The following is a 16,736-nucleotide window of genomic DNA, read 5'->3' as shown; positions in this document are numbered from 1 at the left end:
CTGGCTTTCTTGCACACTCCAAAGTGAGCAGCGGCTAGTCTCTATTCTGGTTATGACTCGACTTCTCTTTGACTCTTCCTCTTTCTCAACCTGCTTCTCTTTTCTACCCTTAGCTTCTCTTTACTGCTGCCTTTGCTTCTATAGCCTTTTCTCTGTGTCACGACTTATGGGCAGAGCAGAGGCTCTTCCTGAGGGCATTTCCCTCAAAGCAAGAAATCAGATTGGGTCCTTGAATCACCATCCAAAAACGGAGCATCCCTATTGGGCACAAGACCCATGGACTCTCAAGTAGTCTTCTGGCCTATTTTGTGTCTTGCCCTTGATAAGGTCCAGGTACCTGGATAGGCAGATAGGACAGTCACACAACTCAAGACTGCCTGCCTGGTGGAAGAGAGGGACTGAGCCTGCTTTCTCTCCACACCGCTGAAGCCTGCTCACAGTTTAGTACGAAGCCTGTGTTAATTGAGCAAAGCTCCTCTTGTTCAGTTATATCAGTAAGAGAAAACAGTGCCCCGGGCTATTTTTAATGAATCGTATGTATATATTTGGTTCCTTTTATTTTATTTTTAAAAAAGATTTTATTGATTTACTTTCAGAAAGAACGAGAGGGAGAGGAACATCAGTGTGTGAGAGATAAATCGATCGGTTGCCTCTCACACACACCCCCAACTGGCAACCTGGCCTGAAACCCAGGCTTGTGCCCTGACTGAGAATTGAACAAATGACCTTTCAGTTTGCTGGCCAGCGCTCATTCCACTGAGCCACACCAGCCAGGGCTGAATTATAGTTTTGAAAAATGAATAAAAGGTAACAAAATTCTCACATGGTTAGGAAATTCAAATAGTTTTGCTACTCTTGATGAGTATAGGAGGGGAGAAAATTTGAGTTTGAACAAAAAAAGTGAATCATCTGAAATCTGTGGTGGAAACCTAGTGACAGACTGCAGAGACTGGGTAGACACGTCATGATCAAGGGCTGCGGCAGCATCATCCAACGGAATGTAGAGATAATGTCACCCACAGAAGTAACTTTAAACTACCTAGTAATCATATAAAAAATACAAAAGAAATAGGCGAAATTGATTTTAATAATATTCCATTTTATTTAATCTGTGTAAAATCTTTATTTCACTTATTTGATCTGTAGAAACTACATAAAATATTTGCAGGCATTCAGTATAAAAAACTATTAAGATACTTTATATTCCTCCTTCATACAATGTCTGTGTTACCACACTAGTCAGACTTGCTGCAGCTCAAGCGCTCAGTACCCACATAAGGCGGGCGGCTCTCGTGTTGGCCAGATGGAGCTAGAACCTTGTTAATAAATGACCGTCCTACAATCAGCCAGCGAACTGGAACTCTAATTCACCCATGAAATTTTCCCCAGGGATGCTAAATATTTTAATACGTTTTATTGATTATGCTATTACAGTTTTCCCACGTTTTCTTCTTTTTATTCTCCTCTGCTCTGTACCCACCCTCCCACCATCATTCCCCCACCTTAGTTCATGTCCATGGGTCGTACGTATAAGTTCTTTACCATCTCCATTTCCTGTACTATTCTTAACCTCCCCATGTCTATTTTGTACCTACTATTCATGCTACTTATTCCCTGTACTTTTTCTGCTTTTCTCCCCTTCTCCTTCCCCACTGATAACCCTCCACATGATCTCCATTTCTGTCATTCTCTTACTGTTCTAGCTGTTTTCTTAGGTTTTTTTATGTTCAGTTTTGATAATTATGAGTTCATTGTCATTTTACTGTTTGTAGTTGTGATCTTCTTTTTCTTAGATAAGTCCCTTTAACATTTCACATACTAAAGGTTTGGTTATGATGAACCCCTTTAATTTTACCTTATCTGGGAAGCACTTTATCTGCCCTTCCATTCTAAATGATAGCTTTGCTGGATAGGGTCTTTTTGGATGTAGGACATTGCTTTTCATGACTTTGAATACTTCTTTCAGGCCTCTTGCCTGAAAGGTTTCTTTTTGAGAAATCAGCTGAAATTGTTATGTGAACTCCATTGTAGGTAACTGTCTCCTTTTCTCTTGCTGCTTTTAAGACTCTCTCCTTAACTTTCATCTTAGGTAATGTAATTATGATGTACCTTGGTGTGTGCTTCCTTGGGTCCAACTTCTTTGGGACTCTCTGAGCTTCCTGGACTTACTGGAAGTCTATTCCCTTTGCCAGTTTGGGGAAGTTCTCCTTCATTATTTTTTCAAATAAATTTTCAATTTCTTTCTCTTCCTTTTTTCCTTCTGGCACCCCCATGATTCAGATATGGAAACATTAAAAGTTCTTCTGGAGGTTCCTAAGCCTCTCTTCATTTTTTTAAATTCTCTTTTCTTCATTCTGTTCTGGTTGAATGTTTATTTCTTCCTTCTGCTCCAAATCATTGATTTGAGTCTTGGTTTCCTTCCCTTAACTATTGGATCCCTGTATATTTTTCTTTATTTCATTTTTCATAGTATTCACTTTTTCTTCTACTTTGCAACCATACTCAATCACTTCTGTGAGCATCCTGATTACCAGTGTTTTGGACTGTGCATCTGATAGGTTGGCTATCTCTTCATCACTTAGTTGTATTTGTTCTGGAGCTTTGATCTGTTCTTTCATTCAGGCCATATTTCTTTGTCGTCACTGGTGTGTTATGTAGTAAGGGGCAGAGCCTTAGGTATTCACCAGGGTGGGTCAACCCACATAGCTGTATGTGGGGAAGGCGTCTGAGAGGAAACAGTGCTGCTTGCTCAGCTTTTGGCAGCTTTTAGACACTTCCCCCACTACCCACAAGCAAACTGGGTCCGTCTGCTGTTGTTCCCCGGTGGGTGGGTTTGTGTACATTCTAGGACCCAGTGAGTGTCTCCAGTGGACTCTCCTGTTAGGCTAGGAGTTTCTCCCACCATCACAATCTCTATCGATTTTTATAGTCAGAAGTTTTGAGGCTTTATTTTCCCACTGGAACCCTGGGTTATGCAGTCTGTCTCACTCCCCAGTTATTCCTCCCAGTTTATCCACATGCAAATGTGAGACTGCCAGGTCTGCCAGCCACCACCTCACCTGCTCCAGTCCTCCAGCCACCACCTTGTCATGAGTCTTCCCCACCCTCGCTGCCTGTGTCCACCCCTCCTACCACTCTGGATGAATGTTTCTGCTTTAACTCCTTGGTAGTTGGACTTCCACACAGTGCAATTTTCTGGCAGTTCTGGTTATTTTTTGTTGTTGTTTTTTAATAAGTTGTCCTTCTTTTGGTTGTGCAAGGAGGCAAAATGTATCTACCTATGCCTCCATCTTGCCCAGAGGTCCCAAATATTAATATTTCTCATTTCCTCCCCTCCTGATTCCAGCTCCTTCTTCCTTTGTCAAGTGGCCCTGCTCACTTTGTGAATGATACTGTTGTAGAGAAATCTACTAGGACCTGTGTCCTCAGAAACTATCCCAAAGGCTTTAGGGACAAGACAGAAAAAGTGCACATTATTAGAAGTGGAATGGGGGGTGAGAAGAGGAAGGCTAGGCAAATAATAAAGAAAGATTTAAGAGGAAGAGAAAAAGTGCAACGTTTTGAAATGCAGAAAGGATAGCAGATCAAAAAGAGAAAGCAAAAACACAGGAGAAGAATAGGGAAAAAGAAGATGGAGAAAATTAGGATGAAAGGCAAGGGAGAGGAAAGGAATGAAGAAAAAAGGAAGAAAAAATTATAGGCTAAGCAGAGAATGGCAAAGGAAAAAGAAGTGTAAGCTAATCAGGGAGTAGCAAAGGAAAAAGAGAAAAGGAAAGGTCGAAAGTGTGAATTTCTCATGCAGGTACCAGTAACTTTATTAACAGAACTTTATCAATGAGTTGCTTGGTGTTTATCTTGGACTGAGTCATGGAGAAACTTAATCCTGTAAGACACACAAGCATGAGGAATCTCCCTGGATTTCCTTGTTTGCCTCCAAGCCACATACCATTGTTTTGACTCAATATAAAAAAGTTACACACTGAATCATGCTTATTTCAATATTTCCAATATATCCAGTGGTCTGCTGTGTCCAGCTTACGGCATCTCCTGAGAGCCCACTTTTAATTTTCAAGAATTTTGTGAGCCAGTTATTGAAAACACCCACTATTAAAAATAAAACTATATATACTTGCAATTAACTATATTAAAAAACAAAAGGCATAGGCACTTAAAACTCAGCACTTCCTAATTATTTTACTGTTATTATGCTCTTGGGATTATTGATGTCTATTGTATCTTTATGGTGGAAACACTATACAATGGCTGGTGCAACTGCTCCAAATTTTACCTTTAGTGACATCTCACTGGTCCCTCAAAACTGACTATGGTGGGAGTATTTGCAGCATGAAATTGGCAAACACTGCAAATCAGAACTTTATTGTTTAGTTAATTTTTCTCGACTTATAGAAGTCATGGGGAAAATGTTAATTCTTTGTCATGGACTTTTTTTTTTTTGAGAATCTAATGTTAAATACTCATCAAAACACCAACTATATCTGGTGTCATTCATATCTTTAAAACCTTGTTTCTCACCCTAGCTGATGTGGCTCAGTGGGTTGAGCACCAGCCTGTGAACCAAAAAATCACAGGTTCGATTCCAGGTCAGGGCACATGCCTGGGTGGAAGGCCAGGTCCCTGGTGGGGGGCATGTGGGAGGCAGAGGATCAATGTACCTCTTGCACATCAATGTTTCTCTCTCTTTCTTTCTCCTTCCCTTCCTTCTCTCTAAAAATAAAATCAGGAAAATATTTAGAAAAATTTTTAAATAAATAAATAAATATTTTTCTAACTCAATCATTCACATTTTTAAACAGCTCTGTCTTACTTTTGGTTAAATTGCCACACAGCATTCACCATATATAATTCACACCAGGTATAATGTGTACCTTTTTGTCCAAAATTTTTAGGGAAAAATAAGGGCGTGCATTATACATGGGTATCATGACTACATAACATGGCTATAATGATATAATAATCTTGTGTATAAATGTGCACAAAAATGTGCATGCACATTACACATAGCAAATACAGTATATTATATGTCCTATGTACACATGTTATATGCACATAGGATATTATGTGTAATATGTGCACATTATGTGTCCTATGTACATACATATGTACATATGTCCTATGTACATATATCACTAAAAACTACATTATGTACTATGACTATGCTCAATGATTACACTCCTCAGCTTTTCTCTCATTAAAAATTGCTTTGTATTTTATTTTGTTAGTTTTCTCTGTATCTATGATAATTTTCCCCACATTCTCAAATATCTCTCAAGTCAAAAACTTTAAATGATCCTGTTCCAGAATGGACGAGGTATTCTCCAGGGTGGCTGCCGAGCTGACATCCTCTGCTCATGAGTTACCACCGCCCTGAAAAGTCCTTGCTCCTCTCTCATACCGCAGCCCACTTGCTCCCTGGGACACCGAGCATCTCCTTTCTCGGTTTTCACTTGCTGCAGTGGAACACACCCTCCAGTAGTTTCCAAAGAAAGAGTGTGTTAATTTCAAATTGGAGATGGAACTTAAATGCCCTGCCTCATATCTGAACAACTGTTTGGCAGAATCTAAATTTCTAAGTAGTAAATAATTTTCCACACAATTTTGAAGATATTGCTCTATCACTTTCTAGTCTCTAGTATTGTATTGAGAAGTGCAACGCCATTTGGTTTCTGACCCTTCATGTGTGCTTTTCTCTGTGTGAAAGCTTTTAGGGCCACTGTCCTTGGTGTTCTAAAATGTCATGAGAGGGTGCCTTATAGCATTAATTTTTCTGGGCACAGTTAAGAGACTCATGTCCTCCAATGGAATTTCTTTGTTTTTGTTTTTTTATTTTAGAGAGAAGGGAAGGGAGGAAGAAAGAGAAAGTGAAATATTGTTGTGATAGAGAAACATTGATTGGCCTCCTTATGTATGTGCCCTAACTGGGGACTGAACCCCAAACCCCAGCCTGTGCCCTGACCAGGAATTGAACCGATGACCTTTCCATTTGTGGGCCAGTGCCCAGCCAACTGAGCCACACCAGCCAGCCTTTGTTTCATTTATTTGATAATGTCTTGCCCTCCATTCTCTCTTTCTGGAACACCCATGGATCTCCCAGCTCAGGTCTTTATTTTTCCTTCTTGCATTGACAATTAATTTTTTTGCTCTAATTTCTTAGAAAGTCCCTTAACATATTTTCCAATGCTTTGATTTCTTTGGGGGAGGGGACTAACAGATTTAAGTTCTAAGAAGTATCCTTACGTTGTCTTGGAAGAGAGCTAAGGGGACAGTCACCTACAAAGGAGTTCCCATCAGACTGTCAGCGGATTTCTCAAAAGAGACCTTACAGGCAAGAAGGAGCTGGAAAGAAGTATTCCAAGTCATGAAATCCAAAGACCTACATCCAAGACTGATCTATCCAGCAAAGCTTTCATTTAGAATGGAAGGACAGATAAAGTGCTTCTCAGATAAGACCACATTCAAGGAGTTCATCATCACCAAGCCCTTATTATATGAAATGTTAAAGGGACTTACCTAAGAAAAAAAGATAAAAAAGATAAACAGTGAAAGGACGACAAACTCACAGTTATTAACAACCACACCTAAAACAAAAGCAAATTAAGAGAACAGCTAGATCAGGAGCAGAACCATAGAAATGAAGATCAAATGGAGGGTTAGCAACAGGGGAATGGAAGAAGGAGAAAGGGGGAGAAGGTACAGAAAATAAGTAGTATAGACAGTAAATAGAAAATAGATAGGGGGAGGGCAAGAATAGTATGGGAAATATAGAATCTAAAGAACTTGAGACACGTGGTCATAAACTAAAGGGGGGAATGGTGGGGAAGGGGGTGTGCAGGGTGGAGGGAAATGAAGGGGGGATAGAACGACTGTAACAGCATAATCAATAAAATATATTTAAAAAATAAATAAAACAAAACAAAAAAGAGAATATTATATGTGATATTTGCTACCAGTTTACTGCTCAATTTGTTATTTCCCCATTTGCCATTTTGCAAATCTCTGTTTGCTTGCTCATTTGCTTGTTCATTTTAACACAGAGCTGTTTCCAGGTTTCTGTAGAAAATTTTGTCTCTTTTCTGATTTCATTTCATCTTAGAAAGTCCAGGACAGTCTAGACTGAACACAATTAGCAGATTAGCACCTCAGCTCCAGCTCAGCTTCGCATTTGGTGGCATAAGATAATAGAAGGTGATAATAATAACAGTCGTAGTAATTAGGACATCATCATCATAGCTAAAATTTGTTGTTGTTTTTTTAACATTTGTTTCTGCTTTGTGCAAGGCGCTGTTCCATGCACACTACATACATTAACTCATTTAATTTTCCTAACAATAATATGAGACCGGGGGGAGTGTATGTGCTCCTCACCTCAGGCTTAGGAAGAGAGGCTTCAACAAAACCACTTAGAAAGCTTGCCATGTGGCCTCTGCCGTTTAGGGGACATATTGTCCCTGGTCTTTAATTTATACCTGGAAATCTAAAGGTCTTGGCTAGCTACTCTAAGGTTACATTTTACAAATAGTGAAACCTAGGCTTAGAAAGCTTGAGTGACTGTCTGAGGTCATCCACAAATCAGTGATGGGGCTAGCACTGAAACCAAGACATTCAGAATCAAAGATTGCATATTTACCCATTCTGCAATATTTCCTCTAATTTACCTGTGCAAACTTTATTTTCATTAATATATATTTGTCCATACATTGACCTGAATTCATCTTCACCCAACTTAGGACTCTTTGATAAGAGATTCTACCAAAACAATTTCAACTTCCTCCCAGATTTCTTAAAACCACTTCTGAGATAAAATATTTTTATATACGATCAATCTAACTTCTCAAAATCTTGAGTTTGTTACATAAACTTTAATTGACTTTAGGCCTCCATTTAAGGATATTTTTTAGACTTGCAAGATGTAATGAGTTGAACTCTGTCCCTGAAAATTTATTTGTTGAAATCTTAAACCCAATACCTAAGAATGTGACCTTTTAGAAATAGAATCACTGTGAATGTTATTAGTTGAGACTAAGTCATTAGGGTGGACTCTAACCCAATGATTACTGTTCTTATAAAAAGGGGAAATTTGGAGACAGACAGGCATAGAAGGAAGATGATGTAAAGAGTTAATAGGGAAAAACAGCTTTCTGTGAGCCAATGAGAAACAGGTCTTCCCTCCCACTCAGAAGGAACCAACCCTGCCAACATCTTGCTATTGGACTTCTAGCCTCCAGAACTTTGAGCCGATACACTTCTGTTGTTTTGGCCACTTAGGTTGCCGTACTTCAGTATATCAGCCCTAGCAAACTAACACACAAGTGGTGCTGGACAACTGAAACTTGGTTTTGAAATCTTGAAGTTCAATACAGGAAGTGCAATCAGCCTAGAGAAAACAGGAAAATCCAGTTCTGTCTGCAACTTCCATTACAGAACTAGAGTGTTCATATATTTTTAGCATATACTTCATGATTTTAATTTTCTTTTCACTATTATTACTCATAGAAGTTTAAATGATGACTTTCCTATATCTCCAAGTTTTAACTTCATAACTTGAAATTCAAGACCCTTGATAATATAATCTTAATCTTTCCTTTTTTAAAAGATTGTATTTATTTACTTTTAGAGAAAGGAAACAACAATGTATAAGAGATACACTATTGGTTGCCTCTCACATGTCCTCAACTGGGGACCTGGCCCACAACCCAGGCATGTGCCCTGACTAGGAATCAAACCAGCAACCTGTCAGCTCACAGGCCAGCACTCGATCCACGGAGCCACACCAACCAGGGCTTAATCTGACTTTCCATGCTTATATCTCACTGTCATTTTTCATTTTTCAGTCAAATTGCGACATCATCCCAGAACAGAGCTGGGTATTCCTGTCTTTTTTATCTGCATCTCTCTACTTAGAATGGACTTCCTATTCTTTATCACACATTGAAAAATTCTAAATTAAAGTCTTCTTTCAAAGCCTAGTAGAAGAAACATTATTTCTAAGATTTTCTTCACTCAATCTAAGTGTATTATTGTTTCCTTGACTTTTATTCTAGTTATCTGGATGAATATCCAGATCAAGTCTAAATTTCTGAGGGCAAGAAGATACACACACACACACACACACACACACACACACACACACACACACACACATATAATTCTTGTTTCTCTTCCCAGAAGTGAAGACTGAGACAAGAACTTTATGTGTAGATCATTTGTTTGAAGATGTAATCTCAGTGCTTTAGATTAAGGGAACTAAGAAGAATGAAACAAGGAAGAAGAGAAAGCCAATCCAAGACTGAGTGGCTGATCTGGTTACTCCTATGTAATGTTCAGTCCTGTTGGGGACTCTTTGAGGAATGATGTAGATTATGCCTCACTTATTTCCTTTGTTGTTGTGGTGGTGGTGGACTTTTTAAAAGAATTGAGATATAATTGACATATTTATTAGTTTCAGGTATACAACCTAATGATTTGACATATGTGTATATTGTGAAATGATCACCACAATAGTTCTAGCTAAAATCCATCACTGAACTATGCCTCATTCCTTTTACCCCCAAAATAAAACAGAAATATCTAAATGGTCAAGGCTCTTCTCAGAGATATCTATGGCACTTCCAGGTTTGTGCATATACCAGAATGGTTGAGCAAGCTTCTACAAACATCCTGTGCAGTGGTATAGGTGAAGCCATGGGCATGAAGTGTGAGATGAGGCAGCTATGACAAGGCGCTGTCAGGCTGCCAGCATCAAAGGGTAGACAGAAAATATTTGATGAGTATGAAAAATGTCTGCTAAAATAGAGCTGGAAAAATATCAGATAGAGCTCATTTCTTGCATTGCTTTAATTGGCCCATGCCCTAGTTTCATAGTCCCCACAAACAAGGATGCTATACGTACAGAAGCGGTCCACATTGACACATTCCTCTCCTAACCAAAACAGCAAAGGCTGTTGTGCATGCCAATGCAGACAACTAGAGTTTCAGCAAGATCTCCAGCCACAGGAAACCAAGTTTTCATTTGGCCTGAGATACAGAATGCTTTTGATGTGGATGCCCCAGATGTAGTCTTACAAGTCATTTACTTCAGAGCTGATCCCAGGAAACAGCTTGGAGGAATGAGGATATGAGATAATAAAAAGAAACCCAATAAAGAATGCTTTATCAAGTTGTTTTCTAGCATGGGGAATCAGAATTCTACCATCCTGGGGAACTCAGGGAGAGTGTAAAGTACACCCCCAAATTTACCCCCTCTAAATAGGCAAGAAAGTTGGGGTATTTATCTGCCAATTCTCTTTGTGACATTGGTTAAGGGCTGCTTCCAAGGACAATCTCCAGTGCTTCTGAATTGCCATTTTGTGGGCCAAGTGGGTTCTCATGGCCAGAAAGAAAGCCCTTCAGGGAGAGTGTCTCTAGCATTAGCAATAAGCAGCCTTCAACACATAGAGCCAAGTGCTGAGTGGAAATGAAAAATGCACCAATAGCTAAGGAAATATACCATACAAACCCAGCTACCGGTGTAAAAAGAAAGGAGTTTTCTATCATTAACTCTGGGACATGGAAACACATATATCACTGAAGTTGTTCCAACAGGTGCTTCTCTTGATTATGTAATAAATTCAGTGAACTCAAGTGAAAACAAGTGAATCCCCCATGGGCTAGAAATTAATGGTTTATATCAAAATTATATCACTTCATTTTTTATTACCATAAATGATGAAAAATCATCATTTGGAACCTGAAAAATACACATTTTTATCTATTTCATAAATTCAAAGTCATGTTTGGATTCATGTTCATGCCAAATAAAGTCATTGTTGGAACTTCCAAAAACAGCCACAGTGAAGAAGGAATATTTGTAGATATACGTGTGATCTATTCTTTTGCTTGCTCCATCAACTTAACACAAATGGATGCTCTTAGGTTAGCCCAAAAAAGTGCATGTTTGCTCTTCTCCTTTGGCCATTCCAAGTAAGTTCTCTGTGCCATGAGAGTTTTGAGTTTGTGATAGCTGCTAGGAATAGAATACTGCGGAATGGGGTCCAGCAAGATCAGGATCAAGTTGTCAGATCCTTCATGGAAGAGATTGTGGTGGGCAAAGTAGAGTTCATAATGGCACCACTCGCTCTGGACAAAGTTGGGAGACAAAACAAAGATGGACTTGTAACTTTTCTCAATGCAGTTTATGATATTTTCCACAATGCTCTTGCCAGGAACAAAGTTCCTCTCATGGAGACAAAGCCGTATATCTTCTTTTTCTAGATTTGGCAGTAATTCACTCTTCACCCAGGCAGAGTCGTGTTCGCTGTAGGAAATAAAAGCGTGGAACTGCAGAGTCCTTTGCAGTTTGTCTAAAGGTATGTTCCTAGCCCTGTGCCGGGTCTGAGTCCACTGACACACCATCCTGAGATACCAGGGCAGATCCAGATAGATACAGAGGGCAGTCAGAGTGACAGCCAACACCAGTCCAGTGATCCCAATGGTGACAATCAGCAGAGCTGTGTTGCAGGTTAACGGAGACACATGAAAATCCTTCAGTAGGGTCCCCTTGTAGCTTCCTGGGTAGTCACACTGATAAGACTCAGGCCAACCCTCTACCACCCCACTTGATACTTGGCCTATACTTTGGATAAATTCTTGGAGCTCACACGTACATTGGAAAGGATTGTGCCCCACGTTTATGGACCTAATCTTCTGGCAGCTCTTGAAAAAATGAGCTGATGGGTTGGAAATTGAGTTATAGTCAATGATCAGTACAGAGAGGCTGCCAAAGCTACCACATCCAGGCAGGTGGGCTAAGGAGTTGAAAGCAACATTGAGTTCTTGCAAAGCTTCCAGACTGATGACATCTTCAGGAATCCTCGTTATTTTGTTATTGTGAAGATCAAGAACCCTGACCATGGAAGGTAAACAACTGAACAGAGAGTCAGTAAGTCTATTTGAAGACATATTTAAACTTAATAAACTTATAGTCCAAGAGCAATATCCTTCACTTTCATCATAACTTAGAGAATTCTGGCTAATATCTAATTGTTGTAGAGACTTCATCTTTTTTGTTATATGAGCTACATTTACAAGTTTTTTTAATTGATTTATTTGTAAACTAAGTGTCTCTAACTTAGCCAAGGTTCCACAATTGTTAAAAACTGTATCTGTTAAGAGATTATTGGAAAAATCCAAATGCAGAAATGGGCTCATTTGGGACGGGCAAACCATGTGGAGCATGTGTGTGCCAGACACTGTGAGACTCTGGATATTCATATTTGAAAATATTCTGTAGATGTCACCTTGTTTAAAATTGAACACATCACTGACAACTTGGTGTATAGACAAGGCCTTCAATGAAGTGTCTGAATAATCAAAATTGGTGGCAGTAAGCTGACCTTGTAGTTTCACATTAGAAATTGAGAAATGCTCTATGCTTGAATGCCAAACCAACTGAAGCATCATAATGAGAGAATACCAATTTGTTTCAATGTTGTTTAAAGTGAGATTTGATAATCTTGAATTATTTTGAAGTTTTGACAGAACATTTAGGAAATAAGAACATCCATTGTTATCTAGTACACATTTAATATTAGACAGTTCCAGACTTATTGCCGTGCTGACTGATACATCCATTATAAAGTGGAATTCCTTTCTTGCAGGGAAAACAATGTGCAGACTCTCTGTGTTAAGCTCTTGAAGGCTCTCGGGGTCTTCTTTTTCCCCATAAAGGTCCCCTAAGACGAGTAAAACCTTATTGATATGAAGATGAGCAATTGGCAGCATGCCAGATTTTTGTAACTGTGTGGCACTCAAACCCAGAAATTCTAGCTGAGACATGGAGCCAAACTCTTTGCATATGGGCGGGGCATCAAATACATTAAATGAGAGGTCTAAGTGTTTGAGATTCACAACAGGGTGGCAAGAAATCTTCTTCAACTTGTTGTTGGACAAATCCAAGTATTCCAATTCCTTGTTAAATTTGAAAACACTGATGTCAAGAGACTGAATTCTATTATGAGAAACTATCAAAATCTTCAGCTTTGATAGTGATAGCATGTCAGAGGTTTCAATCTCAGATATATTGTTTCGTGATATATCTAAGACCGTTGTTTTCAGGGATAGGTCTTTCGGAACACGGATGAGACCTCTCTTTGATCTGTCAACTACAAGTTCACTTCCATCAGATGAGCGGATTTTGATCTCAAGTATTAACATGGAGATGATGACAAAATGGAAGATGGTAAAATTAGTTTCTGTCATGTTGTCCCACTAGACATTATGGTTGCTGTTCTTCAGAGCATGTTAATACAGATCCTAGAAGAAAAAACCCACATTCAATGACTGCATTACATTAGGCATGGCTGACGTTAACCATTTTAAACTAGAGATTCATAAAATGAAGGTGGCATTCTTTGGCATCACACAATCAAAAACCAGGGAAATATACATATTGATACATAATTATACTACCTCTAGAGTGCAATGACTTGAATGGTGCCCCCCACCCCCAGCAGATACGTCTACTTCCTAACCATGTCATAATCTCCAGAAACTGTGAATGTTACATTATTTGAGACACATGGTCTTGCAGAGATAATTAAGGATCTTGAGGTGATCATCCTGGATTATCCAGGTGGTCCTTAAATCCAATGACAAGTATTCTTGCAAGAGAAAGGCAGAGGGGTATTTGACAAGAGCAGACAACAGAGATGCAGAGGGGAAGGCTGTATGAAGACAGAGGTGGAAGTTGAAAAGATACGGCCACAAGGCCAGGAATGACAAAAGCCACTGGAAGCTGGAAGAGGCCCCGGGGAGAGTACAGCCGGCTGATACTTAGATTTTGGACTCCAGACCATGATCTCCAGACCATGAGAAAATGAATTTTTGTTGTTTTAAGCTACCAACTTTATGGTAATTTGTTACAGCAGCCACAGAAATCTAATACAGATGGTTTTATATATCCACAAGGACTCTCAGCTTCAACCCTCCCAAGATCACCTGGAATTCAAGCCAGGTGTACCTTTACTGTACACTTTCCTAGGACTTTCTCACCGGTTTTCTTCCCATGGGGTTGAATTCAGACCCTTATTACATTAGCTTTTTTATCTGTATATGGTTTAAGGCCTGACTTTGGTTTATTCAAAAGTTAATTAGATCATCATAAATGGTCCTTCAAAAAATCTATTTATTCAGTCAGTATTTATTGACAACCTATTGGCAATATTTTAGGAATTGGAGCTCAAGCAGCAAACAGAGTAAAATTCTAATTATCAAGGAGCTTATCACCTAGTTGGGAACCAGAAAATAAATAGATAAATGACTAAATGTAAAATCATGTAGGGATAAGTGCTATATAGAAAAGTAAAACAGGGTAGATGAATCAGGAATAATGGCAGGTACATAACCGTGGTTAATGGTGGTCTTTTCAGGTGGATTAGTCAGAGATGGCCTTTCTGAAAAAATGGCCTTGGGGTAGAAACCAGAATAAAGATCTCAGGGCAGAAGGGGAAGCATTTCTGGTGAAGGGAGAGGCAAGGGGCATGGTGCTGAGGCATGGAGGGGAGCTCAGTGCTATGGCACGGAGTGAGCAAGGATGATGGGGGTCAGGGCCAACTCTGTACAGGGGGCAGGTCGGTGCCAGGAGCTTGGATTCTATTCTGAGAGTGACGAGGGGACAGTGAGCTGTGAGGCGTCTTGAGGATGGAAGAAGTTTCCTCCTCTGTCTTGTTCAGAGAACTTTTTAAACTAATCGATCTAATATGTATTTATTCTCTATAAAGTGTTTTGTTCCAGGTCATGCTTATTGCTCTAGTTATCAGCCCACTGCTGTATTTTGCTGTGTATAATGTGCACCCACATTTCTGACCCAAACTTGTAGGGGAAAAAATCTTCCATTTTAATTTTTTAATTCAATTTTTTATTTATATAGAAAATTGATTATCACATTCTAAGGTATCGTTTTGTATATAGATATCATTATTGCTTTTTAGAGTTACACTCTTGATACATATGCATAAATAAAAGAATTAAAAACATGTAGATACAGAACTAGTACTACCCATGTATAATGCACATCCTTATTTTTCCCTCAAATTTGAGCAAAAAAAAGTACACATTATACACAGCAAAAGTAGGGGTATATCTCAGAGACTATTTTGGTGCTACTATTTCAATGTCACACAAGGCCAGAGGGAATTGTGTTGGGGTGAACTCTAGAGAGTGATACCTTTCTCCCTGCCTAGGGACACTCTGAGCTGGTGCTATGTGGCTACACAGATCTTGCAAGGATCTTATTCCAAATCCCTTAGACTGCGTTAGACAAGCAAGCCAACTGTACCAGCAAAGTCAAATTCCTCTTCACATATCCCCTCACCTCTCTCAGTGAGCACAGAAGGACCTAAATACAGTCAGCCCTCTCTAGTCCTGGATTCTGTGTCCACGCATTCAGCCAACCTCAGATCAAAAATATCCTTTAAAACATGTTATATTACTTCTGGTGTGCACTACATTGTTAAGCCTAAGATGGTTGTGTCTCTACTGAACATATACAGGCTTTTTCCCCCCTTGTCATTACTCCCTCAATAATGTGACTATTTACATAGCATTTCCATTGTATTAGGTTTAAAAGTAATCTAGAAATGATATAAAGTGTATTGGAGGATGTGCTTAGGTTATATGTAAATACTATGTCATTTTACAATATATAAGAAACTTGAGCACCCGAGGGGTTTGTTATACGGATATCAAAGGCTGACTCTAATTCAGGTCCCAGAAGCAACCCTGCATTGAAAAATTTCTCTAAGTTAGATGTGCAAAGGTATCTGGTTTTTGAAACATTGCTTGGACTTACCCTTTTGTAGAGGCGCCCAAGGATCCCTTGTTACCCTGCTTTCTCTTAATATAGGAGAGGGCCCAGTAGCGCCCTGTCCATCACCACTCATGAAGACTCTGTGCAAGAAAGAGGACACATACATTAACACATTAAAATGCATGTTCAAAGTCAACGTGGCATTTTTTGGCATTGATGGTATTTGACTGAAAGTCCCAGAAATTTCCCAATTCTTCCTCGCAGACTTCTTGAAAGAGCTAGTCATACAAAGATAAGTACTTAAGTGAGAATCAAAATAATATTCAATTATTGCCTGGACCGGTGCCTAATATCTCCAAACAGAACTATCTGGTAAAAGTAGGTCAAAGTAAATGTGGCTTGGGCTTAATGCTCAAATGAGGTTCTTTACTTATTCGAAGCCAGAATTCAAAACTGGAGATCTTTCTGCCTTCTGACCAACGCTCCATATAGCATGCCTGACTGACCAATTCTGGCTTCCAAGTTCAAGAAGGCAGCGATCAGTACAGTCAGGCCTGGTGTACAGAGAGTGACCAGAGAGACAAGGGTGGGAGAGAAGACCCCGTGCCTGTGCCATGGACCATCGGACCTGGCGCACAGTGACCCCACTGTAAGCAAAACCAAAGTTGTCTTCCTTCTTAACAACGGCAATCACCACAAACATTTACACTTGTAAAACTGTCTGTCCCCAAGCATTTAGTGAAAACTTGGCTTTGGCTTTATATTTAGCAAAATTAATTGATTCAGCTATCTTCTATTTGCCCAACTTTCACTTTGCTCTTTCATTTATAGTAATTAATTTGAAGTACTCAGAATACCATCACTGTTTCTGTAATTAAGGAGTCAAAGTATTAATACATACGAGAAACTGAGCCTTAGGTACTTACAAGATCTT

The 16,736-nt window shown here is 39.3% G+C and overlaps 1 protein-coding gene across 1 annotated transcript; it reads right to left on the bottom strand.

Moving 5' to 3' along the window:
* Nucleotides 1-9,834: 9,834 nt before the first annotated feature.
* TLR1 (toll like receptor 1) lies at nt 9,835-15,934 on the bottom strand. Its single transcript, XM_037140357.2, has 2 exons — nt 15,845-15,934; nt 9,835-13,308 (listed from the first exon to the last, which is right to left on the bottom strand). The coding sequence occupies exon 2, from the start codon at nt 13,252-13,254 to the stop codon at nt 10,882-10,884; it is 2,373 nt and encodes a 790-aa protein (XP_036996252.2). The 5' UTR covers nt 13,255-13,308; nt 15,845-15,934; the 3' UTR covers nt 9,835-10,881.
* Nucleotides 15,935-16,736: the final 802 nt, after the last annotated feature.

The sequence above is a fragment of the Artibeus jamaicensis genome, unplaced genomic scaffold (genome assembly GCF_021234435.1).
Source record: "Artibeus jamaicensis isolate MK-2021 breed Jamaican fruit bat unplaced genomic scaffold, CSHL_Jam_final contig_76, whole genome shotgun sequence".
Classification (NCBI taxonomy): domain Eukaryota; kingdom Metazoa; phylum Chordata; class Mammalia; order Chiroptera; family Phyllostomidae; genus Artibeus; species Artibeus jamaicensis.
This window is presented reverse-complemented; position numbering and strand designations above follow the sequence as displayed.

Excerpts from the sequence above, each read along its gene's own strand:
- TLR1 (XM_037140357.2), bottom strand. The coding sequence starts at position 13,254 with ATGACAGAAACTAATTTTACCATCTTCCATTTTGTCATCATCTCCATG.